The sequence below is a fragment of the Gymnogyps californianus genome, chromosome 5 (assembly GCF_018139145.2).
Source record: "Gymnogyps californianus isolate 813 chromosome 5, ASM1813914v2, whole genome shotgun sequence".
NCBI lineage: Eukaryota > Metazoa > Chordata > Aves > Accipitriformes > Cathartidae > Gymnogyps > Gymnogyps californianus.
This window is the reverse complement of record NC_059475.1, coordinates 32,810,782-32,835,971: the sequence shown is the minus strand read 5'-3', so window position 1 is coordinate 32,835,971 and position 25,190 is coordinate 32,810,782. Positions and strand designations below refer to the sequence as shown.

General features: G+C 40.8%; 1 protein-coding gene across 4 annotated transcripts in view; it reads left to right on the top strand.

The window, feature by feature from the left end:
- Nucleotides 1–25,190, top strand: part of SMOC1 (SPARC related modular calcium binding 1) — a 137,385-nt gene that overhangs the window by 69,958 nt on the left and 42,237 nt on the right. For 3 of the 4 annotated variants that reach the window (XM_050897983.1, XM_050897982.1, XM_050897980.1), the window contains exons 6-7: nt 15,534–15,623; nt 21,076–21,156. In XM_050897983.1, coding sequence (XP_050753940.1) covers nt 15,534–15,623; nt 21,076–21,156 — 171 coding nt within the window. The remainder of the gene's footprint in view (nt 1–15,533; nt 15,624–21,075; nt 21,157–25,190) is intronic. The other variant, XM_050897981.1, reaches the window with a different exon arrangement.

Below are 25,190 nucleotides of genomic sequence, written 5' to 3'. Positions count from 1 at the left end.
AATAGCATCTGCAATTCCCTGAACCTGGGGCAGGTACAGTGATGTTGGTGAAATATAAGCTCAGATGGCCCCACAGAAGGCAAAGCCTTGGGTTGAGCTCGTTTTACACTTACTATCTTACATGTAGATGTGACTCTTGTATGGAGTTGCGAAAAGCTTTGCCCAATGAGTATGCAGCCTGCAAGAAAACACTGAAGCAATTTGAGGAACCAACTTAAAATTCCTGTCAATTAAACACCTAGAATTGGGTTCCTTTTTGTGGGTTGAACTGCAAGAAACAGGCTTAAAGGCAGGCTTCGTTGCAGGGAAATTCTCCTCTGCAGTTGTGGGCAAGTTGGCCCATTCTGTGGCTCTCTTCCTGCTGGTTTCCAAGAGTGTTACCTCTAGAAAATGTTAATGGCCTAATTGTGCAGCCAGTAGTCTGAGCAATTTGAATCAGTAATGAGCCATTAGTCTGAGTCAGTAATTAGACTGAGCAGTAAAGGGTGAATGCTCTCCTCAGGCAAACCCAAGTGGAGGATGGCTTGTGCTGATGTAAATAAATTGAACCATTTGTATGTGGAGACCTGGAAGCTTTGTCTGCTGGTGGTAAGAAGTCAGGTGCAGCTGGCACTAATTCACATGCCATCTGCTTGCAGGGAGGAGAGCACATGGCCTCTGCAGTGGTTAGTACGTCTCAGAAGACAGATAATATCTTTACAAAAACGTCAAGTTGAAATGTGACGAAAACCTGAGACTGGGACTTTGGTCTTTGAACCTTCTCTAGTTCTTTCTGGATTCAACCGGGTACTGATCAAATCTGAAAAAGAGCTGTGCTATTACACAAACCAAGCTTCAAGTGCCCAATTATTCCTGCCTCTCCAACCTCATAAATACTGAGAAAATGCTCTGTGATGTCTTTAGCAGCCTGTGGAGGATACAGGAAAGATAGTGAAATATTATATGGCCTTCATCAGTAAGGTGAAAGAAATGCAAGTTTACTGGGGCAGTATGAAGTCAAGTGATGGTTCTAGCTGGTGAACACCATCTTATGATTAATTTCTTGCAGAACACTAGCAGGTACTAAGTCTGCAGTGCTACCCAAACAATACTTCTGGATCCCTTATGTTACATATTTATTTTTAAATAAATAGTATACCAGTTTATAAGTCTGGATGAAGGAGAATTTTTGTGCAAAAACTGCTTTCTGAACTGTTTAACTTTGTCATGTAATATTCCTAGACCAGGGCTGACATGTTTCTGTTAGGTCTTTTCTGGGTAAAATATACATGTGTACAGAAAGTGTGCGCATACAATTTGATGCTTCTGGACAGAGCTGCTTGTGTAGTGTAGCTGTGTGGAAAGTCAGACTGTGCTATGCATATGTAAGTCTGCTTCCTGAAAGCAGCAGACTTGCTGTGTCTGGTACATGAAAGCTCTAAGTCCTCTGGATGTGCAAAAGTTTGATTTGTCCTACCATGCACGGATGGTGACAGTTTCTCACTCTACTCTGATAAAATTTAACGAGGGGCAGGAAATCATCTCTAAGAGAAACATGAATGTGTGCTGCTTTTCATGAAACTGGGATAAAAACTCAGGTGACCGAGAAGTAACTGGGAGAGGTTAGTGCAACAAAAACACTGTCCTGCAAAGGCCTGAGTGGGCTGTTGTCGTGGTTTAACCCCAGCCAGCAGCTAAGCACCACACAGGCACTCCCTCACTCCCTGCCCCCCTCCCAGTGGGGTGGGGAGGAGAATCAGGGAAAAAAGGTAAAACTCGTGGGTTGAGATAAGAACAGTTTAATAACTAAAGTAAAATATAATACTAACAATAATAATAATAATAAAAAAAAATAATTGTAACGAAAAGGAATGTAGCAAAAAAGGAAAAAAGAAAGAAATAAAACTCAAGGAAAAAGACAAGTGATGCACAATGCAATTGCTCACCACCTGATGACTGATGCCAGAGCAGTGATCCGCCCCTCCTGGCCAACTGCCCCCCCCCCCCATTTATATACTGCGCATGACGTTTTATGGTATGGAATACCCCTTTGGCTCGGAACATACGTATCAAATTTAAGGCTGAAGAAAGTTTCATTGGCAAGTTTAAGCAGAAGACAAATTCTGGTTTAGAGTATATTTTGTTTGGTATAATGCAAGAATTCTGCTTTCATCTATAAAGCAACAGTTCTAATCGGTAGGTTAGTCTATATAATATGACTTAATAAAACTGTAGTTTACGAGTGTTATTATAGCAATCTACAGACTACTCAGTCTGTAATGTCTTAAGGACAGCTGTAAAGGTTTTTAAATGATTAAGTCATAGTATTGAGCAGCCTGGTGAGTAGATCTAATAAGCAGACTAACAATTGATTAAGCAACATCTGTTAAGGTATTATTAACTGTTTATGTGCTATACATGGATTTCTGGTGTCTGACCAATTACAGCTTGCAGAGAAATTGAATAGTTCTGGGGTCTGTGGGTTGTTTTTGTCATTTAAATACTTTGTAGCTATGTGGCCTCAACACCTTTTCTTTTTTAAAGAGTTGTTAAAAAAATTCTTCCCATGCTCTTTGAGTGTCTGGATCAGCATTCCAAGATGTTATACTATTACACTATGTATTTCTCTAGATCCTTTAAAACAGCATCATTATAACTTTGAAATTAATAGTCTTAGACTTCCTGTCTTCTGTAGCTGTTTCTTAAAAATAAACCTGAGGATAAATTGGAGAAATTGCTGGGTTTGCAGATAAGTGAAGCTAGAAGTTGTTTTCTTGTACCAGCTTAACATGACCCTATTTTGTTTGAGTATTCGCATCCTGCAGAAGAATCTAGACATCTGAACGTTAGTGTTGTTTTCTTTCAAATCAATGTAATGCACTAGGAAATGTATTTTGTCGTGGGTGCAGGGGTTTGGCTGAGGGACTGGAAGTACTTTCCTTTCAACCCCTTTGCCCCATGAGCTCTGTCAAGGTTTCTCTGAGAGAGAAACTATGAAATTGTGATGGGAAAGCTTGAATGCACATGGAGCATGTGTGCTTGTAAATAAGGTAGGGGGAAGCTGGAGAGGCAATCACAATGTTTGTTCAAGTTCCTGAGACAGCACCTATGGGAATTAAAGCTTCTTTAGATCAGATCTAGCTAGCATAATAGCTTCCTTCCATATGCTCATCTGCGTGTTGGTTTTATGTTGACAGCAAGGGAGACGTATTGCAAAAGGCTTTGATAAAGGCTAGGAATGGGAGAATTCTTCCCAACAGACTGAATTTCTCTGGGCTGTGTCCGTGTCTTTTATTACATGTCACTGTGCTCAGATTCTGGTGGGATCTTTAGGTGCTGCAGCAAAGCAATTCTCAAGTGTAAGAATTTGACAGGTTTCATCTTGACTGTTCAGCTGCTGACAAATACGCCTTTAAATGATGATGGTTCTTAAGATCAGTTGTCTTGGGCTTGTTTTGAACAGTCAATCTGGCAGTCTGTAACTTTGAGGAATGACCTTCCTCCTCTTAAATAAAAATATTTTAATTTTGAGAATGTGGTGTCACTTGTACTCTGTGTACATTTGAGACGTGCTTTGTTCTGTACATACAGATTTCCTTCTGAAGCACATTAGATCCTTTGGAGGTCCTTCCAGCACTACTCAGTTACCCTGCCTCTCTGCCTCCCTCTGGTCTTCTCCATTCCTTCCCTCATATAGAAAAAATATTCCCTCAGTTTCATAATCAAATACAAAAACTCCTTTAGACTAAATGCAGATCCTGGGGTGAACTAGCTGGGGCGATATAGTTGGAGAGTAGAGTTGTGCTCACTCACTAAAGCTCTGAACTTCTACTGTTAATGATCCTGGGGGGGGAAAAACCCGCAGAAACAAGCGGTAAAAAAAATATAGTTAGGTTTTTTCCCCTTTCCCTCATTTGCACACATGCAATACAGACGTAGCAGCGAGGTATCCATTCTCTTTGCCTGCGAGGAAATGAAAAGGCGTATTGTAAGCCGAAGACTAGTCTGGTTGTCAGCCAGGAATTAGTCCTCTAAAGGAGAAAGGGAGAGGGGCTAGTGAGAGAAGAGGCTGGGTAGGGGGAAGGGGGAGCAGGGAGCTGGAAGGGGGAAAGTACACTTTGAGATAGGTTCAATGCACATGGTTAGAGATGGAAGGGGTCTTGTGCTTCCTCAGCATGCAGGTGTTGGGAGAAAGGAAGGGAGCTTGTGTTCTTATACATGGGCATGTGTCTGGGGGAGCAGGGTCAAAAATTTAGACTATTTACTTAATCCCTTGGAATGGCTTTTTTTCTCTTCTGTTTTCTTTGTGTTTAACAGACTGCTTTACAGGGGACACGTGTGGTAATTAACACATGCAGCTGTAGGGCTTCAGCCATATGTCTGAATTTCAAATGGCCATTGATCTGGGAAATTTGCTGCAGTCTCCACCCCCCACTTATAGGCTGTATTCCTTGAAGATGTGGGGGAATTTATAGAGGCTTTACCTTGAAGAGACCAGAGCTGGAAAGAGAGGAGTGAAAGGGAATGCGTGTGATGTTGGGGGGAGAGGGAAGAGAGACTGTGAGATTCCAGTCACACCCTTCATGCCCCTTGCCCCAGGCCACCATACATTTCAGGTAGCTTCTAAAACATTCCCAAAGCTAGGGATCTGATCATTACTCATATGAAACTTGCATAAGAATTGTTAATTTCTCTCCTTGTTCAGCAAAGCAGTCTAAGATCAGAATCACAATGTCCTTGCGGGCTTTTCAGATGTGTTCCCCTTTCCACAGCTGCAGGTATCTGGCCTCTTATATAGCCTAGAAGTGGCAAGACGGAGTTGATTGTGGACTCTGAGCAGCCTTTCAGGAGAGGTAGTCAAGGAGCAGGAGAGGGGGAACAGAGAATACTTCACATCAAAGCAGAGGCTCCTGAAAGAAGATGTGATATATTGTGGGTAGAATCAAACCAGAGAGGCTAAACTAAACAATCATATGGTGGTTGTTGCTTTTGCCAACAGTGATCAGGCAGCTGTTGACAGTGCTATAGAGCTTTCCCCAAACTTCTCTCCAAGTTTGGGGTGATGTCAAGTGCTAAAATCTTGCTATGAGATATGGTGTCTTAAGTGAAATATTTCTTTGTGTGGAAACTTTTTTGCTCTCTGTTTTATTTCAAATGTCACTCAAGGCAGTGAGCCAAATAGAAGATGGTTCAAAATTAAGATACTCTGATTTAAAATCCTGTAGTATCTATCATACTTCTAGTGCTTACAGGGTGAGATAAAAATGTATTCTTCTACCAAGTAGGAAGCTATAAAAAAAGTAAGCCTCCCTTCCTCTGCTTCTCCTCCTTCAATCTATTTTTAAACTTTCTCAATGCTGGCTATTGCTGATTCCTTGATCTCATCACTTGCTCCACAGTGTAAGTAACGCTGACACTTTGGAGGTGTTTCTGCTCTGGAAAAAACCCCAGCAAACATTCCTAATAGTGTATACTCTAACTCTTGCTGAAGTGGGGTTGTGACTTACCCAGCCCTTGTAATATGGCTGCTTTGTTTTTCTGTGTTCTTCCTGTCCTCTGCGCTTTCCCTGTGAAGCTTAGTGCCAGGACTGTCTGGAGCAGCCACGTACTGTACTGCCTCTTGGGACTCACCTCCCTTTTCTCCCTTTATTACTAGGGACAGTGCTCCTTCTTGGGACAAGATGGCCTAACATCCCTTCTATGGATTGGCATGACCTTTTCCAGATAATTTGGTTGTAGCCTATATTGATATGCACTTGGATACAACTTTTGTTACACAGATGCAGGGCCTAATTCTTCTTTATTCACTGTTTATTACAGCTGTTTTATTTCCTTTCAATTGTTTATCTACCTGAAGAATAAGGTTATTCCTATTCTTCCTCTCCTCTTCATTACCTTGATTCTTTTCTCTAGAGAAAAAGGGAAGTGCTAGATTTACAACCATATAATTGCTGGGTTGCATTTACCATAGCAAGGCTTTTCTATGCCAGTTGACCCGTGAAGGTGTCATCTGGTCAAAATGAGCCTTGGAGACTCAGTTCTGAAACTGAATGCCATCCTCACAGCCAGCTGCAACTGTCCAGTAGGAAATATGTCATGGTTCTTCAGCAAGCATCAGGTAGTTATGATTTTCGGTAACAGGTAGTGTTTGATGCTATGTTATGACCAGTCCCAAAAGCCATCCAGTCTCCTTGATTCTTTTAGCTGTCCCTCCATTTCTCCTTGGGTATGTGTATCAGTAGGGGGATGACATTAGACTTTTGAAGGACAGCTAAGTACGCAGCTGAATGAAAAATATTCTTTACTTCCATAGGGAGCCTCTTTCTGCAGCCTATATGAGTTCTTTAGGTTTGAAGGTATTCCGACAGCCTTCCTGTGTGTTGTTGTAGGTGAGCTTTTTATGCCACTGAAACTGCTGCTGGTATGTAGGGAAAATAGCCACGCTTAGTGGTGGTCACAGGTTCTCATCTTTAGCTGTGCAGAATGTTGCTAGAAGCTGTGAAACATCTATCTGCTACAACAGGCAGGCTGCGATCCTGTCTGAAAACTTACCAGATGACCGAAGCAGAGCCTGGAAACTGAGCTGGGGCTCTGAGCTTTGCTACACTTCTCATTCCTCAACAAGTAGTTGAACTAGCCTTTAACCATGCTCTTGTGGCTGGTGAGGATGGGCTCGCAGCTTGTGTGCTGCAAAATGCTATGTTCTGAAATTGTCTGCTGTGAAATAAACAGCCTTACGTGTAAATGTATGGCACTTACATGTAGCGTTTCTAGGCAAGCTGTACAGTGGGGCCGACGAACTCTAGGCCAAAGAGGGATTTTAGTGTTGTCCCTGCTGCTGCCTAGCTGATTTCATGAGGTATATGAAAAACACAAAGGAGGATGAATTCTGACACTGTGGGATTGGGAATATGCTTGTTTTTCAAGATAAAAGTATTGCATAGTTTATGTAGTCATTAAGAAATGACTTTTGATTATTATCTCAGCAAGGTGGCAAGAACAGCAGTAGGATAAAAAGATACAGCAATACCAGGGAAATACTGCCTTCTTCCAAGGAATTACGACATTTTGCCTATGAGGGAAGGGAGGAACTCAGCTCAAAGAGAGAAACGGTCAAATCTGATACAGTGGAAATGGTAGATTAACAAAAATATGACTTGCATTTTAGCAGCTCCCTCAAGAGCCTTTTGAATGGATGATAAGCAAGTTCTTTTAAGCTTTTTTCCTTTTTTTTTTTTTTTCCTTCTCCTGGCAATTTGAGCCACTCTGGGAGCGAATTGAAGGTTTTGACTTAAATCAAGACAATTAAAACCATTGCCAAGCTAGCTGCCATTCTCTTTGGGGCACGGGCATAACTGAAGGAATTGAGGCTTGGTTCTGTAGGTGAGGGCTGATGACAACAGGGTGTATTTTGAAGTCGTACAATGCCATGTGATTTCTGTGTAGCTTCACAAATGAAACTACTGTGGGGAGTGTTGGGGGAGGGCAGGAATAATGAGTCTCTGAAGATGGTGGGGGAATAGGGTGGACAGTGCCTTCACAGCTTGAGAGTGATTCCACATTGGTCAAAATAAAGCTTTTTGTGCAACTCTGAATTAGAGATGGTCTCAGACTACCCTGACCTGTATTACCTACTTCTCCTTTTTAGCAGATAAGGTTCAAATCTGGCCTTGGGCATTTATTTTGCCATTACTTCCAAGTCTTTGAAGAGACCTGTTTTGCCTTTTGGGTACGAATTTGGCATCTGAAAATTGTAAAACTGCATAAGGTAAACCTATGTGCAATGACAGGTCTTCTCCATCCAGACTTCCTTGTATTTGGCCTTAGAAATGCTCTGTTAACCAAACTGAAATCTGATTATCTGCTTCTCTGCCCACCTCTTATGGACAAACTGCTTTGATAGAAAAGAAGATCTGTGTTGGACTTTGGCCCAAAAATGAACTGAACATTCTAGTTAAGTTCAAAACAGCAGGACTGTGTGCAGGTTCCTTGTTCTGAATTACTTCTGTATTCAGGCTACTTGAGAGATACTGCTGCTTCTTGTCCAAAGCTCCAAGACTGCAAAATTGGTTAAGACTGCGGTTTACTGTTCACAATTTGGAGAGAAACTGGCTGAAAACCAAGAAATCTTATTTCACGTGTTTCAAGGTTTTGAACCCCTCATTTATTACTCGCTAGAACAAAAGAGAAATCACACAAACTTGTGGCTCCCTGTTGTCCTCCCAAATTAGTTGATAGCACTATAGTTGGGATCTTAGCTTGAGAAAGGGGAGAGCAAAGGGTGAGTCTCAAGTTTGAAGTAGGTGAGTGCTCTAAATGCTGCCTTTAATTATTTTAAGGTTCTTGCTTTGTCTTCTGCTTTGAAGCATGCCCATATACCTGAGGGAAAATATTATTTGGAATGCTACATTTCTATGAGTGGGTTAAACCAACAACTTTTCACAAGTACTGAAGCAAATTTACATCACTAGGAAGTTCACAACCAGCTCAGCTTAATTCTCTGAGCCTTCATGGCTGCTGCTTGTTCCTAGAATAACATGTATGTCTCTCTCTGCATTGGCACCAAAATCCATAAGAGTTTTGCCATCGAAGTGGTAAAGTATAATGGCTTCGTTTTCAGCTGCATTGTCCTCCATGCAGCAGTACAAGGAATATTTTTTTTTTCTCCCCAGAAAGGTTTGCATAACTCATAGAAGTGAGTCAGGTATTTAAGTGGTAATTACTATAGGGCTTGGTTCAACCTGCAAAGTTCAAATCTGAATCTGGATCTGAACTTTCCCAGAGGCAGGGGGTGTGTTTGGACATTGTGTTGGTTTGACCTATTATAGTGCAAGCTCTGAAATGTAGGTCCAGATGTGGACTGGGATTCTGTATCTTCCCAAGTATGAGACATTTAGGGCCACTTGTTTTGTTTAAACTGACTCCTGTTAAATGATACATAATTGAAATAATATAAAACTGGATCTCGTTTTGGGGAAAGTGTCTACAGCATTGTGTCTGAAGGGTAATATCTTGCTGAGCCTTTATTTTTCAAAAGGAGCTGTTTGAAAGCTACAAAGAATGAGAAGTTAGAGGGCAGGTTTGTTTTGGCTAATTACTGTAGAAGTACCTTGAGAACTTAAGCAGTAAATGAGGACTTTGGATTTTAGAGAGATCCTGTCTGAATCTTTGGATTCAACAGTTTTAAAGCCACCGAATCCCAGAGACTAGAGCGTTGCTATTAATACAGAGTGCTGCTCCAGACCCCTTTTGACACATTTGCTTTTGAAGGACCAGGCCCAGGAAGAGGGAGCTCTTTGTCTGTGGTCAGAATAAACCCATTGTACACCCAGACAATTAACTCTTCAATCGACTTGCCAGCCTCTGTAAAGCACTCCAGTCCCCTCTCTGTCTATCTCCAGTTCTATTCAGATGCTTAAGCACACCAATGTTTTTTGTTTATTATTCTGAAAAAGTCCTTCACAAGAATAGTCGGAGCGGATCAACATTGTCCTCCCAGCAGCATTTATCTCTGCCTGGCAGTGAATGTGTCAATCAGGAATCAAAAAGCCAAACAGAGGAGGCTTTGAATTGTGTCATGGGGGTCAGAGTTACGTCCAGCTGTCTGTGCGTGGGATAGGCTTTCTCGTAGGGCGAAGAATTGTGCTGCCATACAAACACACTGACTACATCGGACCACAAAGTCCTTGGGGCTTGAGTGGCTTTTTTCATGTTGATGCACCTGTGAGGGAGATGTGAGGAGGAAGCGGGGGGAAATAATGCCTTCCAGAAGGCATAGGGGAAGGCTCCTCATCCTATCTGGATGATGCCTGGAATACAGCGTTGAAGTAAACACTGCCTGCGTCTGTACGGCATGCAGAATAGTTGATGTGGGAAGGGAAAAATCACTGCAGTGACACTGCAAGTCAGCCTTTGCAGTTAAGAGCTCCTTAAGCCATACAGAGCCCTTTCATGTTCAGCACTTAGGCACATTTTCACCTTTTTAAGCAAAAGTTTTCCGTATTTTGGTCCGTGTCCAAGTGTTTGTGGGTTGTTATATCCAAAGGGAGCACATTGTTGCTGTTTCTTAAAATGAAGGCAATAAAGAGTGAGAACTTGCTTTTGCTGATTTGGTTTAAAAAGTTGGATTTTTTTTTTTTCTTAACAGCTGTGGGATCTCCATGCATAGAAGTGGTTAGACTCGATGATCTTAAAGGTCTTTTCCAACCTAAACTATTCTATGAAAAGAGATGTGAAAGCCTGGCAGGGAAGTCTATCTGCACTGGTGCATTTCTATTTCAGCTGCTTGGCAAGAAATTATCTTGATTTGGCTGGATTGTAAGAATATCACATTTTTTTTGGCATGAGTGCTAACTTTCTGCATTTATAATGGCGATATATGTCTCTGCATAAAAGTTGCATAGACTATTAAATTAATTATGACTTGCTGAAACGGTTTCACTTGATGTAGGGAAGGATCGTGATTAAAGCAACAATTTACTCCACCCCTATGATACTGGAAGGGACATGTATTTTTGTGTAAGACCCCATGTAGTGCAAACACAGGTTTTGTTGTCTTTTTTAATACTTAAAACAACACCCCCCAAGTCTGGGGGTAATACATAGAAATGTCAAAGTTGTAAAATTGCATCTTCAAGATTCAGGAACTGCACAGATACAGGGAGCTTGAGTTGACCTGGCAGGTCTTTGTTGCATCTGACCAGAGTTACTAAAGCCACAGAAAGGTGTAATGTATGACTTAAGTCCCTCAGGAATGCTCAAGCCTAGGAAAGCTCTTCTCCCTTCCGGTTGGTTTGACAGACTCACTAAAGGTGGGCTTTGCTGCATCAAACAGGACATGCTAAGAATTCACTCATTGTCCTGGCTATCTGTGCTCTAAGTCGCCTATTTAGCTTCAGCTATGCTCTGTAATGGCTCACCCAAAACCAGAGGATGGTAAGTGAAGGAACCACTAGACACTGGAAAAAGGGCACTCCTCCCAGGGCAGAGCTATGCACTTAAAATTGTCACCCTCTTATTCTGTCAAGCTGACTCAAAGTCTGTGAACTGTTGATGTTCAAGCTGTAGACTTACAAAAAAGACTAGATTTTGTACAAGGCCTGGAATGTTGACCCTGTAAACACTAGCACTCTTAAAAATGATAGAAATGTTTACAGAGTGTCTCATGGATTCCAGTGAGAATACAAAAGTGATGTACCAAAGGTTGAGGCTGCTTAGGAAGAGTATAGATCTTGGTCTGTTAACATGGTGATGCAAGTATCCAGATGACTTTTGCAGTGGGTATATTTTCCTGGGTAGGAGATGTGATATGGGAGGTTAATTCTATCACCTAACTCTTCCCCTTTCTCCAGCTTCCATTAGGTGGCTTGAGGCAAGAACAGTGATTCACAGCAGCAGTCAGTTACTTCACATTTTTATGTAATTTATGCATTTTCTGTGTCAGGGAGTTTACTTTTCTCCTGACATAACTCGAGTTGCTCATGGCCTCAGTGCCTGTCCTTCAGAGTAAAAAGATCACTTTAACAGTCGTCTTCCACATGAACTGAATCTTCTTGTCCCTGAACCCCAGTGTACACTGCAGGCATTCCAGATGTGGATGCTTGCTAGATATTCTGCAAGGATAAGGCTAAGGGCGGGGAGTCCTAGTGGGAGCATAAAGAGTTATTGCCTACCATTAGCAGTAGATCTGGACACACAAGTAATTGTCCCTGTTTTGAGTTATTGTCAGGCTAACGCAGCAAAAACTATTCTTAAGCTTATGAGCCTCTGACAGTAGTAGTGCAAAAGTAGTGCAAGTGGTCTTCTGGCTTATAGCCATGGTATCTTAATGTGAAAATGGCTTAGGGAGAGTTGTTTGGACCTGCCTGTTTCACTCTTACCAGTGATAAGGTAAAAATACCATTTTTAAGTTGATATCAGTTGAGCCAGAAAAATCAGTTCAACTTTTGCAAGCGTACCCTAGGAAAAGAAGGCTTACTGGAAAGGAGTTTTATGGCTTTAAAACGATGTCCCATCGGGAGGTTTTCTGTTGAGTGATGCTGTCTGTATTCAGTGGTTGTCTTGGAAAAAGAAAGTGGGTATTCATGCTGAGTTGTAAAACATGGAAGAGAAGCATGCCAATGCACTCTTCATCAAGGCTCTGAGAATATTCTGCAACCAAGGGAAATTATCTTTGATGGTTCTGCAGTACGTGAGTTTTTCTGATCTGGAAGCATTGCCATCTAGAGGGATTAGGAAGCACTTGACCTCTTTGATCCCTCTGTTTGTGACATGCTCTGCACGAGGAACTATTGCAGTTACATGCCTTTTTTGAAAACGTGGGATTTAATAGCTTTTTGAAGAAAGGAATAGATTGTACCTGATAAACATACTTCATTACCTTTGGCTCCAAGGTAGCAATATCCTGTGCATCTCGTATAATATCACAGGAGACCCCAGGTCTCTGAAATAGCTTGGTTTTTCTGTTCTATGTTAAATGCTTCTTTAAGGAATACAAAAATGTTTGTTCAAAACTTTCAGGTATGTAAAATAGAACTTCTTCCTTGTTTACTAGGAGCAAAGAGGACAGTGGAACAAATGTTCAGTGTGATGAACGGTGTATTGAACGAGAGGGAAAAATCAAATGAGAGTAGACAAGTATTAGGGTTGTTCTTCTACCCAAAGGGAACAGCAATGCAACTTTTTGCTATAAGCTACTTTGAAACACTGAGACCTACTGAGAATTCTCCAGTTCAAGAAATAGTCTAGAAATAGATTTGGTAGTTTCAGAGTAAGAAGGTGGCAGCTGGGAAGTGAGCATGGTGTTTTTAATAAAGTGCAATTTTTGTCGTTTATGTGACTATTTCATGACCTTTAAAAAAATAATCAGAAATATCCCTGGCTTTTGATTTTTGAAATATGGTGAATGTAATTACAGGGCTCTTGTCTATTGTATTTTTTCTTGTATGTGTGATGAAAGAACTGTGCTTGCTCGAACAACAGGGGAGTAATTATACTTCCCTCTATTTGCAAAACCCTTAATACTGTACTGGGTGCTGCTACAATGTGGACCTAGTGACAATTTGGCCTTAGTAACCCAGTGAGAAAATGATTGTGTAGTTCACAGAGCCATTTTACTGAGATTATCTTTAACAAACCCCTCAGTTCAAAGGTTAGTCTGGTATTTTTGTTTTTTTCTGCATTTATTCTGTCACTGTTTAATACTTTTCAGTAGCTTAATGGCTAACTTTATACAAAAACTGCTACAAAATTCTCTTTATTTAAGAAGAATGTATTTCCCAAATTGTAATTGCTACTGTCTCTGTTCTTCACACATACAAGCCTAAAAGAAACCCCCTGAACCTGAAGCGTTCCGAGTTCTGCCAAAGTTCACATAATGGTTTGGATAAAGTGCTGTGGCTCAGATCCACTTCTAATTTTTCTCCATTGTTGGCTTCTGGGTTGCTGCTTTAAATCTGAAAAGCAATTCTGTAATTACTCTGTGCAGAAGCATTCATGAGAACAATAGGAATAAACTTATTACCATTCTGGTAATTTTTTTATGCCAGGTCTCTTCCTATTTTATGTAACTTAAGAATTATTCACCTTTCCAGTTGTTCTATGAGTATCTTCTGCAGTTTTGAGTTGGTTTCTCAATCTGTAAAGCCAATCATCCTGATTATGTACTGCTCACTGCTTCATTACAGTATGAAATGTCATCCTAAATAAATAACAAGCCATAGTTGTGGTTTCTGGGATCTTGCAGAAGCAGAGCAGCCTATTTTGACAAAAAAAGTCAAAGATCAAGCAAAAAAAGTCAAGATCAAGCAAAATTCGGGGAATTTTTCCAAGAAATTGGTTGCTCAAACTTTTAAAGAAAAATACTGCTTATCCATGTTACTGGTAATACCCAATAACAGGAAAACTCAGAACAAGAGTTGACTGAGAAATGGTAAGTATTTTTTCTTCCAAATATTTTTTGCTATGCTTGTAGTTCAGCATAAAACCAAATACAATGATGAAGAGGGAAAATGACAACAGGGTCTCTCTTGCTCGTTTCTGTCAACCTCCTTTACTTCAGTGGATCTCTGAGGGTGAAATGGAATTAACAGCACACTTTTGCTTTCTGTGAATTAGATTGCTTTCTGTGGAAGAGGTGTTCAGGCTTTTGCTCACTTTATAAAACTGCAAATACAGGTATGGGTGAAAAAATAGTCTATAAGCCTCTGTTTTCCATCTCTGCCCTTCCTTTCGCCTTCCAATGGTCTCTTACTTTTCTAATTGGAACTAATATAAGGGAAGGCTGAGGGCAGTTATTGCTACCTCCAGGAGGGGCTGTCCCATGCACCTTTCCTTCAAATGTTTTCTGCCCCGTGTGTCTGACAGTCATGGAGACGGTGGCAAGCCTGGCTTTTCTGGCATGGACTCTTCCCTCCAACTGATTTTCGCTGTGTAACTTTACATCTTAGGTTACTGCCCACTTTGCTGATGCCTAGTGTCATCTTTGCCCATAACACATGCAAAAAATAGTTTTAATAAATTGTAGGTTTTAAAAGTCACTGTATTCCAAAAAGGAAAAAAAAAAGCAATTCTAGGCTAATCTCATCTTAGTTTACATCCCAACAGTATTCTATTTTCTAGTCTTGCAATGTAACAAAAGACTTTCCTCTACAGTTTGGGCAAGCTAAGCTGGAACATAGTCAAAAGTTTTGCCTTGCTTAATGCTATGCCACTGTTCTAGTGCTGCGTAAAGATGCTCCAAGCTGGGGCTTGACATCCAGATCCCTCTGAGTGCTGAGGAAATTAGACTCAGCCTGAATCCAAGCTGGGCCTGTAGATATGATGGATAGACGTACTAAGCCAAACAGTGTGTAAACTGAACACTTTTCACTGTGGTCTATCTCTAAATATTAAGATTTATATTTCCTGTGGAATCTTTTGGTTGAAGCTTTTAATTATGAAAGACTTGTGGTCAGAAGACATGGAGTGCTCTTGCATATGAAAAACCTAATGTAAGAAGGTTTTTTCCACGATTTTGCAATTAGATGACATTGCCACAGCGTTGCAATTAGAGAACACCTTGATGCAGACATTTGTAAGAAAAAAGATTTGCTATTGACCATCCCTTTCTAACAGCTCTGCAGTGAATGCTGGTGCCAGGTTCTGCACAGGTAAGTTTCAGAAGAAGAGTTTTTCTTTTGAACAAAAAGGATAAGGAGAAAGACACAGTGGGACAGCAATCTCCAGACCTCTGCTGTCTCAGGAAATGACCTGTGTGGGATATATAGCCACCCGAAACTAAAAAGGCGATTGCCTGATTGGTGCAACAAGGGGAGACTATCAGGTGATGTGCAGCAGTGGTTTGTGGAGGGAGAGGGGAGGGAGGGGGAGAGGCTTCTTTTAAGTCTAAGGGTAGTGCTTGATGCATGCTTGCTATGTAAAATGTTATTGCTGTTAGTATAAACTGTTTTCGTTCTGTCTGTCTTCTCTCTCTTCTGGACTTGGCCGGGCCATGTACAAATCCCAATCATTCAACAGTACTGGAGAGTAGATAGTATTTACCTCAATAATGGTAGTTTCTTTTCGATTCTTTTTAACCCTCAATTCAGATGACGGTTCGAAGCCAACACCTACCATGGAAACCCAGCCTATTTTCGATGGAGAAGGTAAGAGCATCCCTTACAATAACAACAAAAAAAAGCTACTTCCATCTCCCTTTTCCCTAGGATTTATGGCTCAAATGCTTTCTTTATCCTGCAAAGCAGAAAAGCCAGTGAATCTCATAAGTTATCCAAATTTCACAGTGCCCTTGGGACCTCAGGCATTTTCCCTAATCCTTTTACATCCTCCCCTCTTCCCTGGAATCCAACAATAATGCCAGTTGACCAGATTCCTGGGGTAACCTTCGAGGAAAAGGTGTCACGGCAAGAAAAAACATGCATAAAGTCAGAAATGGCAACTTCCTTTAGACTGTCCTTATGCCCTCACTCTCTCCACCCTCATGATACCAATGCTGGGAGTTTCATAACCTCTGCAATGCATTACAGCTTCACGAAAGGGAGGGTAGTGCTAAACCACAGCTTGTGAATGTTGACTTGGAAGAAAATTGCTGGCAGGTTTCTTTATTTAGCAATTACTTTCATTGACGCACATACTATTTAAGCAAATGAAGTCAGTGTCCTGGGCCCACTTAATTCATGGCCCACCAAAGCAGTTTCCTTCTCAAATGGGCTAATCTTGTGATTGTATTATTTTGGAGAGGGAATATCGGACCTTAGTCCATTGGAAGCCTTGAAACAAGGATAAAATGACTGTCATCACAGAGGGTTCAAACCTTTTACACATACAAACATAAATACCAACGGGTATAGTGGTCCTTGGGTAGTGAATGGGCCTATTAGCAGCTGCTTATATCTTGCATATTGCTTAGAAGTAGTGCATGTTTTCTACAGATTTAAACCCACAACCATTATAGTCAAGCTATGGGCTGATGTCTGAACCACTCTGTGACCCACCTGAAACTGTGGACCATAAGGCAGTGAGGGAAAGCCTATGCATTTTCATACTGAACTGCTGTACTTGACACTTTTTTTTTAAACTGGATCAAAGGCAGAAATGGAGACTACTGAGCAAGAGTAGGTGGTGCTGTTGATACCTCCTGCCTTCTTGTAAAAACAGGTGATGGGGTGGGGGTTTTTGTTGCTAAAATAAGCTGATTTAATGGCAAGATGCTGTAGTCCTGTCACTTCCATTTAGTGATTGTAGGTTTGTAAGAATCTTCTTGTGAGCTTTAAGAAACAAAGCAAAGCCCTCAGAGCAAAAAGCATTCTCAAATAAACAAAGGAGACTGAAGCCGTGCTGACTATCTCTTGTTTATATCAAAAGAAAGTTCCTCCTGGCAGCAAGCTGATGTTGTATTAAATTGCTGTTTGTAATCACAAACTTCTGGCCTTTAAGTTTTCCCCTGAATATCTACAAGCCCATAGATATTCAAAGGAAAGAATGCACTAGTAAAATGCGTGAGTGAGCTGATGTGGTTAATACAGCCTGCTCAGAAGCTCCTTCTAGGAGAGACTCAACACTTCAGTCATTCAAATAGAAATGGGCAAAGTTCTTGAGAAATGGTGTAGTGAACAGACCTTTTCTGGTCCTTCTGGTGACAGGCAGAGTCTGAAAAAAATCTTATCCTATCTTCTATGAAAAACATTTTCAATCAAAAACCTTCACATTGATTTGTAGGTGAAATCAAGTCTGATAAATGAGCTTGGACTGTATGATGAAAGATTGCATGTCACAAATCTTGCAATACATTATGCAAGACCTTATCTCCTAGACTTCTAGAGAGAATGACTAATGCAATGGCTTCCTGTTGTATTAGCAGTGTCCCTTACGACTTGGGAGAAGAGAATATGACAGGCAGGTTAATCGAGCTATGCATCGATGAATAACCTCTGCTAAGTTTGTCACTCTGTATTTTTGTCATCCGTGTTAGTAAAATAGGACTAACTAGATTTCAGTGGTGGTTGTAGCAATAAGCAGAAGAAAATCCATTCTGAGTCTGACCAAAAGTTTGTGTAATCTACTACCTTTGAGTGTACTGTCTCCAACAATGGCTTAAAGTGGGTACATCAGGAAGAGTATAAGAGCGTTTAGCCTGGAGAAGGGAGGACTTAAAGGTGACCTAACAGCAGCCTTCCAATACCTACAGGGAATTTTATCAAGAAGATGGAGCCGGGCTCTTCACAGTAATGCATGATGAGAGACTACAGTCATAAACTGAAACAAAATGCTTGGACTGGGTATAAGGAAAAACTTAGTCACTATGAGGACAATGAGGCAGTGGAACAGATTGCCCACAGAGGTGATACTCTGTCCTTCATTTCCGAGCCAGTTGGATAAAGCCGTGAGCAACCTGGTCTGTTCTTTATAGCTGACCCTGTCTGGAGCAGAAGGTTGGGCTAGACACCTCAGGATGTAATCCTGAACAATCCCTTGATTCTATCTGAGCAACCATGTCATGATACTTCACTAGAATACTCTCCCAGTGTCTTGGGTGGTTCTTCCTGAGGAATGGCTTGTACCTGGTGTCTGACACAAATGCCAGATGACAGAAAAGGGCAAAACAGTTATCCATTCACCTGTCAGTTTGGACTCTTCAGAGATGTTCAAAGGAATTAAAGTCCAAATCCCATTCAATTTCAGTGGTTTGAGATCTGCTGGGCTCCCGAAAACCTATGTATTCGAAGTCAGGCAACCAGGGTGGAGCTGATAGCAACATGAATGGACAATAAAAATGTGGAATTTCTTTTCATGCTTAGTTTTTGGGTGCTGTCGTGGTTTAACCCCAGCCAGCAGCTAAGCACCACACAGGTGCTCCCTCGCTCCCTGCCCCCCTCCCAGTGGGATGGGGAGGAGAATTGGGAAAGAAGGTAAAACTCGTGGGTTGAGATAAGAACGGTTTAATAACTAAAGTAAAATATAATAATAACAATAATAATGAAATAGAACAATAATAGTAATGAAAAGGAATATAACAAAAAAAGAGGGGAAAAAAAGAAAAAAGTACACAATGCAATTGCTCACCACCCACTGACCGATGCCTGAGCAGCGATCCGTGCCTCCTGGCCAACTCCTCCCTGTTTATATACTGGGCATGACATTCCATGGTATGGAATACCCCTTTGGCTAGTTCGGGTCAGCTGCCCCGGCTATGCTCCCTCCCAGCTTCTTGCACACCTGCTTGCTGGCAGAGCATGGGAAACTGAAAAATCCTTGACTTGGGATAAGCACTACTTAGCAACAAGTAAAACATCAGCGTGTTATCAACATTATTGTCACACTAAATCCAAAACACAGCACTGTACCAGCTACTAAGAAGAAAATTAACTCTGTCCCAGCCAAAACCAGGACAGGTGCCTACCTTCAATCCACAAGAGGCTGACTTTTTTTCAAAGGGCATTAAATACACTCAGCTGCCCCTGAAATATGTGATACCTCTTGGACCTCAACATCTCCAAGATGAAGGTTCACCTTTCTCATGTTTTCACCTACATTAGAGGATAATGAAAATTCACATTTCAGGCAGAATAAGTTCCCCTCCCACTCCCTACCATCCTCCCTGAGGGCACAACAGAGCAGTGCCAGAGATAATGTAGATCAGATAACTTAAACTCTCCTGTCCAAGGTTTGAATCATAAAGCAGCCATCTCTTTAAAAATTATTTCACTTCATTACAATGCAGATCTCAGCGATATTTATAGTGAATCTTGTCTTAGGACAAGATTCTCCTCTGCAGAAGAGTATTTTATTAATTGTCCTTGCTATAGTTTTAAATTGAAAAAAGTTTTATTCCCTTCTGCACTTCTAGGCTCTGTTTTCTTTGCATCCACCCTCTATTTAGTTTCAATGTGCAAGTTGTATTCATTTCCTAAAGAATAACTTCTTCAAACATCTTTGCTTTTTGGTAAACTTCACCTCCTAACTCAGTGGGAATCTGCTCTTTCCACAGATCTGTTGTTTAGAGGAGTCTATGTTGCTTACCTATGTTCCAAAAAATGTCCAGGTTAACTGGATGGAAATACATTTTTATAGTAGATCCCAAAGGATTAATTTCCTTTTCTTTTCCTTTCTCCTCTTTTCCCACAATTCCTTTTTTTGCACCTTTCAACCTCACTTAAAGATATGCACCATTGTGTCTGTAAAGGCCCTGACCCATTCTTCAGCATCTATTGACTTTGGTTGTCCCTCCTTTTTCAGCTGTAGACATACCCAGTCCCTACAGTGCAGAGTCAGAGCTAAATTTCATCCCAGATTTAGGAGTTTGGATTTGGTTTATGGACTTTTTCTACTTTTGTGCTTCTCCCCTTCCTACCTCTCACCCAGTGTTTAATTTGATGTAGTTCTCCGCAAAAAAGGCCCAAAGTATATAAGTATATGTATTTATAGGAGCACTTCATGACTGAGTGAAGATAAAATAGTGTAGTGAAACCTGCAGATAAGGCAATCTTTGTTAAGCAACCTTTTACTGCTGCTGGAATATCAGTGTTCAACCTATATTTCCATATGAAAAAATGCCCTGGACATGATTACAATAACGCATACAATCAATGTAGCTGAAAACATTTAGGAAGGAAAAATTCCCTTTCCTTCTTTCTTCGTGCTCTTATAATGTATAATCGGTTTCTCTTGTAGTCAGCCAGCTTTTCCCTTGCTGAACAGATCCATGTAAATGTCAACAAGGGAGCAAGAGAACTCTTGTAAAAACTTCTTAGAGAAATTTAAGACAAACTCCAGGATCTAGCATTTAAGGCATGTTATTGTGGAAACTGAAAATTTTTCAGAAGATATGAGTTCTGAAAATGTCACTTTAGGAGCTCTAGCCCATGGTATCGAGTACTGCTTTGCTCAGTTCTAATCAAATGCTGATGTTGTGTCATTTCTGTGGCTTCGGGTAGGTTCTGCTGTGTTTTGAAGTTGATTGTAACACCTCAGAGGAGGCACTCTCAGCACCTTTTTTCCACAAATTTGTTTGGATGTCTTGGTTGTAGTGCATCAGACATGCTTTTCTAACCAGAACCTGTTTCTTTAACAGACTTCCTTTCAAGTCTTTCCAGAAATATCTTCATTTCTCTGCCTATTTATTTCGGATTTTGTTGTTGCTTGTTTTAGGGAACTGGCTGTGGTCAGCTCTTCTTGGGCTGTTAAAGCAATATTTAAGGTCTGGACTGACTTTTTTTATCTGGATTTCATACGTACTGTAGTGGAAACCATTAGATACTATAGCACACAACATAACCTTTGAGATCTCTTAAGTCCTGAGGAGAAAGGCTTTAGACTTGAGAATTTAGGAAGTGGAGGGGTAGAGGGAGGAGAAAAAATGTTTTGCCAGCAGAGAGGTACTCTCTAGAACAGGATGATAGTGAGAAAACCTTGTGGAAGATTTACAAATAGTGGTTCATAAGAGATGGAAGACCTCACCAGGGGATGAGCCAATGTCTACAGAGATGATGGATCAGTTAAGGCATGATTGTAGCAAACATCTTGTCCTCATGACTAACAACCATGTGTATTCACTAGTTGCTGTAGTTTCTTTAAGGCAGTGATTTTTTTCTCTTTCAGAAATCACAGCACCCACCCTTTGGATTAAGCACTTGGTCATCAAAGATTCCAAACTGAACAGCTCCAGTATAAGGAATTCAGGTAATGTTTCATCTAAAAAAAAAAAGTTTCTTTTAACTATGCTGTAGTCCCTCACCATCTGTTCTTGTTTCATTCTTTCTTCATTGTAGCTATCCTGCTGCTTTTCAGTGTTGCAGGACTTGAAGTGCAGGCTATAAAATAATTTCAGATAACATCCTTTTTTGTGTCCAGAAGGCCACAGTCAATGTGTGATGAGGGATGTTTCTGTTTCCCCAAACCATAACTGGGGAACCTCTAATTTCTTCATCTGATAATTCATCCCAGCCAGCTGTCATCTTTATTCTGTTTGCTGTTCAGCAGTCTTTCATGGGTATACAAACTGATGCATTTGGCTCTGAGATCTGGGCTGTGGTTTTGGTCTAAGCAGTTGAGAAAATACAGAGAGGGGCTTCTTTCCTAGCAACTTCAAGATTCTTCTTTGCAGGGGATATTTTTTGATAGGGAAATGATTGGATTGTTTCACAACTAAAAGGAGGTTACTTATGTCTGGGCCTAAGTAAATGTTGAGATTATCTTTGTGGGTAATAGAGTGGATGAGGGAAGACTCAATCATAAAAAACAGCAAAGAAAAGATCATGAACATGAGTGGGAAAAGGGGGAGCAGGAAGATGTGAAGTTAGGATGTAAAACTTGAGATTGGAGATGAGGGTGAAACTGTGGAGTCACTGAAATCACAAGAAACTAGAAGAATCTGAAGAGGAAAGTGAGGGATTCTCGGTAAGAATGGTTTCTATCTGATATATTTTAACTGAAGTGGGAGAAAGGAAGAAGGTAAAGGGAATATCAAAAGAAGAAAATTGCCTTAAGAAGCCATGGGTTTACTTTAAAGTTTAAATAGGAGCTGCTACTATTGCATATATTTTATGAAACAATATATGCCTAGAACAGCTGTTGGGAATAACTCCAGTCCCCAGAACAGATAAATTGTGATAGCTTGAAGTACCTTGTCAACTTGTATTTCTGGATTAGCCAGAGAGCATTCACGGCACTCAGCAGTTCCCTTAACCTTCCTGTGCCACTTTCCAACTGCAAGGTGAAATCAGTGCTAGGTTAGGTGAGATTCTCTTGCTGCTGAGTAGAGAAGAGCTCTTAGCAGGAGGACATCCATCATTGCCCAGACCCCAGTTTTAGCAACAGTCTCCTGTGCCTAGCCTCCTGACTGTTTTTGTAGCAGGGTGGTCTGTTTAGGAACTGCCAGTGGGAATCATCCAGAAGCTTCAGGTGATGTAGGAATATCAGCATTCTTTTTTAAGGATGTCTTTCATGGGAGAGCAAATGCAGCTTGTGTTTTGTGAGCTGCTGGGACAACTAGCAGGTCACAGTGCAACTGAAGGTGACAGTTTAATATTAAAATCCTATGTCATGGGTCCTACAACTTTGCTTCTAATGCAGCAAACCTGGTAGCTGCAATGGAAATAAGAGTTCCTAGGTCTGGGTTCTAGGAGGTTACAAAGGGACTTGGGAGCAGGAGGGTCTTTTACTTGAGAGCCTGTCTCCCACCCTTTCTTGGCCCAACAGAGCCAAAATAGGCTGGCTTTCTCATTGTAAAGGCAATAGGTTTGTTCAAGTGTTTAGTCAGGAAGCTGCCTGATGTAAACTGGAGTTTTGTTCATGGAAGAGTTCCTTTTGTGAGTCTACTTTTGTCCACTTTTTTTTTCAATTGGTTCTGATGTCATTTATGTTATTCAAACAAGATTATTGTGGGTGCATGCTACAAATTGAAAATAAATGATCTTCTGGAAAATTCAAGATTTCTGTAAGAGGTGGTTTCTACAGCAAGCTAAAAGGAGATGTGTGGTTCATCTGACTCAGCCTTACTGATTGCCCTGACAGACACTCATTTGCTGTAGGATTTCATTAAAAGACTGGGTTGCCAGGTTTTACCCCTAAATTTCCACATTAAGCCATACAAATACACAGCCATCTCCGTTTCTTACACCAAATTACTGATATTGAGAAATGCTGCCTCATCAAAATAGGGCTATGGTTTATCTGATATTAGGTGTGGGCTACTTCAGTCTGTTTCTTTCAACCAGTGAAGCCTAGTCCCCTTGTTTGATACTTTTCATTCCTTTCAACCCTTGTCATATATGTTAAAAGGCAATGTAGCATAGGTGGGATCAAACAACAAAGAGCTGGGGAGGATACTTATCATTTAGAATCAGGTTCTTCAAATGTCTTCAAGTCTGTCTTGGCAGCTGAAGATGACGAAACAGCTGTCATGAGATGGGCATGCAAAATTAGAGGATGTTTTTAATTGCTTTTGGCCCTTGTCAGCTTGAAATATTAATACTCAGCACATTTCTGATTTTTCATTTATTTTTAAAGGGTTAAGGTAAGTTTTACTAGCGCAAGATTGGATTTTTGGTTTTGGTATTTGCTCAGCTATATTGTCTCTCTGAGCTTGCACTTACTGTCTTGAAGCAGATACAGCCTGGTGTCCTCTTGCAGCAATTTAATGGGATCACTGAAATTAGAGGTGAGAAAAGACCTAGTAGGTCATCTAATCTACTGCCTTAGGGCTAGTGAATGTTTGTACTGTATGAAAAGCAGCATTTTCTAGTGTGGCATAAATGCCTTAGGCAATAAAGATTTCGCTTCTTCCACAGGAAGCTGCTCTGCTGTCTGAACTCAATCTCAGGATTTTTCTTTTTGTAATATCCAGCCTAACTCTTCTTTTTATTTCTGTTCTTTTTCATTAGTCTTGAGTTCTTGAAAGCCTGCCCTATTCCTTAGAGTTTGTATACTGAAACACTTAACCCTGATCTCTCTCCTCCCTGCAGTGGTTATATAGCCCTGTCCTTTGCAGTGAAAAGAAGTCCAGTAGATACTACTGTCAGAGGACGTGTGTTGCTCTCTAATCAGCACTGACGTTGGACATCTTGGAAAGCTAGCACCATCACTATATCAACTATGAGGAGAATTTAAGAATTGCTATATGGAGACAAATAGGCTCTGTAATTTGCTGTCATTATCTCTGGTCAATGTTAGGCTTCAGAGTGAACCAACCACCAGGTAGCTGAGCGTTGCAGAGCTGGTGACACCCCGTGTTGCATACACAGCCTGTATCTTGTAAGAGCTGCATTTGAAATATGAGCGTTCCACCTTCCATTTAGTGTTGACAAACAGAAGAGGTTCTCCTGAAACAGTCCTCTCTTTTGGAGCATTTATGTTTTGCTTGGCATGTGTGAATACTAATTAAGCTAGGGATCAGGAAAAGCAGAATGACTCTAGCCTGGTGATTAGAGCACTTGACTGAGAGTCTATATGTCTCCAGGTGTTTTGCTAGTGAATTTTTCTATGTTAAGTAAAACAGCATTGCTAGGAGGGATTGCTAGTGCTGTTACTCCAGGCCACCTTAAAGAATGAAATGACAACTAGATCTCTTTCTCAGCAGGGTGAGATGCAGGTTCAAATCTTCTCAGCCAGAGGCAGGAACTAAAATATGAACATGCTCTAACATCTAGACTGTTGAGTAGTAGAAAAGTTATTGTTTTTCTACACTTACAAACTAAGTCTTCTGCCTTTATGAATCCTAAAAGCCCAAAAGTCAGTTTTTCTTTTTGGGGCAAGTGAAAGATCTAGATCAACACAATATTTTGTTTGCTGTGGCAAGATGATAAAACCATTTTTTGATGTTGTTTTGAATTGATTTTCACCTTCCCCAAACATGTACACCTGCATGTACACACATAGATACCCCAAACTAAGCCTGTTACATAGCACTGCCCTCTGTGTCATTTATTTTTAACACTGCCAGGAAGACTGCTAGGGAAACACTTGATAATGTATCCTGCTTCCAAGAAAACAAATCTAATGGCTGCCTTTTTAGGAGCACCCCATCTCCACTGAGGAATCCATGGTCGTTCCTCATTTCCAGAGTTGGGTTATCTCCAAATCCATTTGTGCTACTTAGAGATTTGGTTTTAGTTAGCAAGAGATTCCAGCCTGTATCCAGCTTACCCTGACAACCTTTAAGAAAACCACAGAGTGATGTAATGAGCTCATGCATGGAAAAATAAACAGCTCTAGAG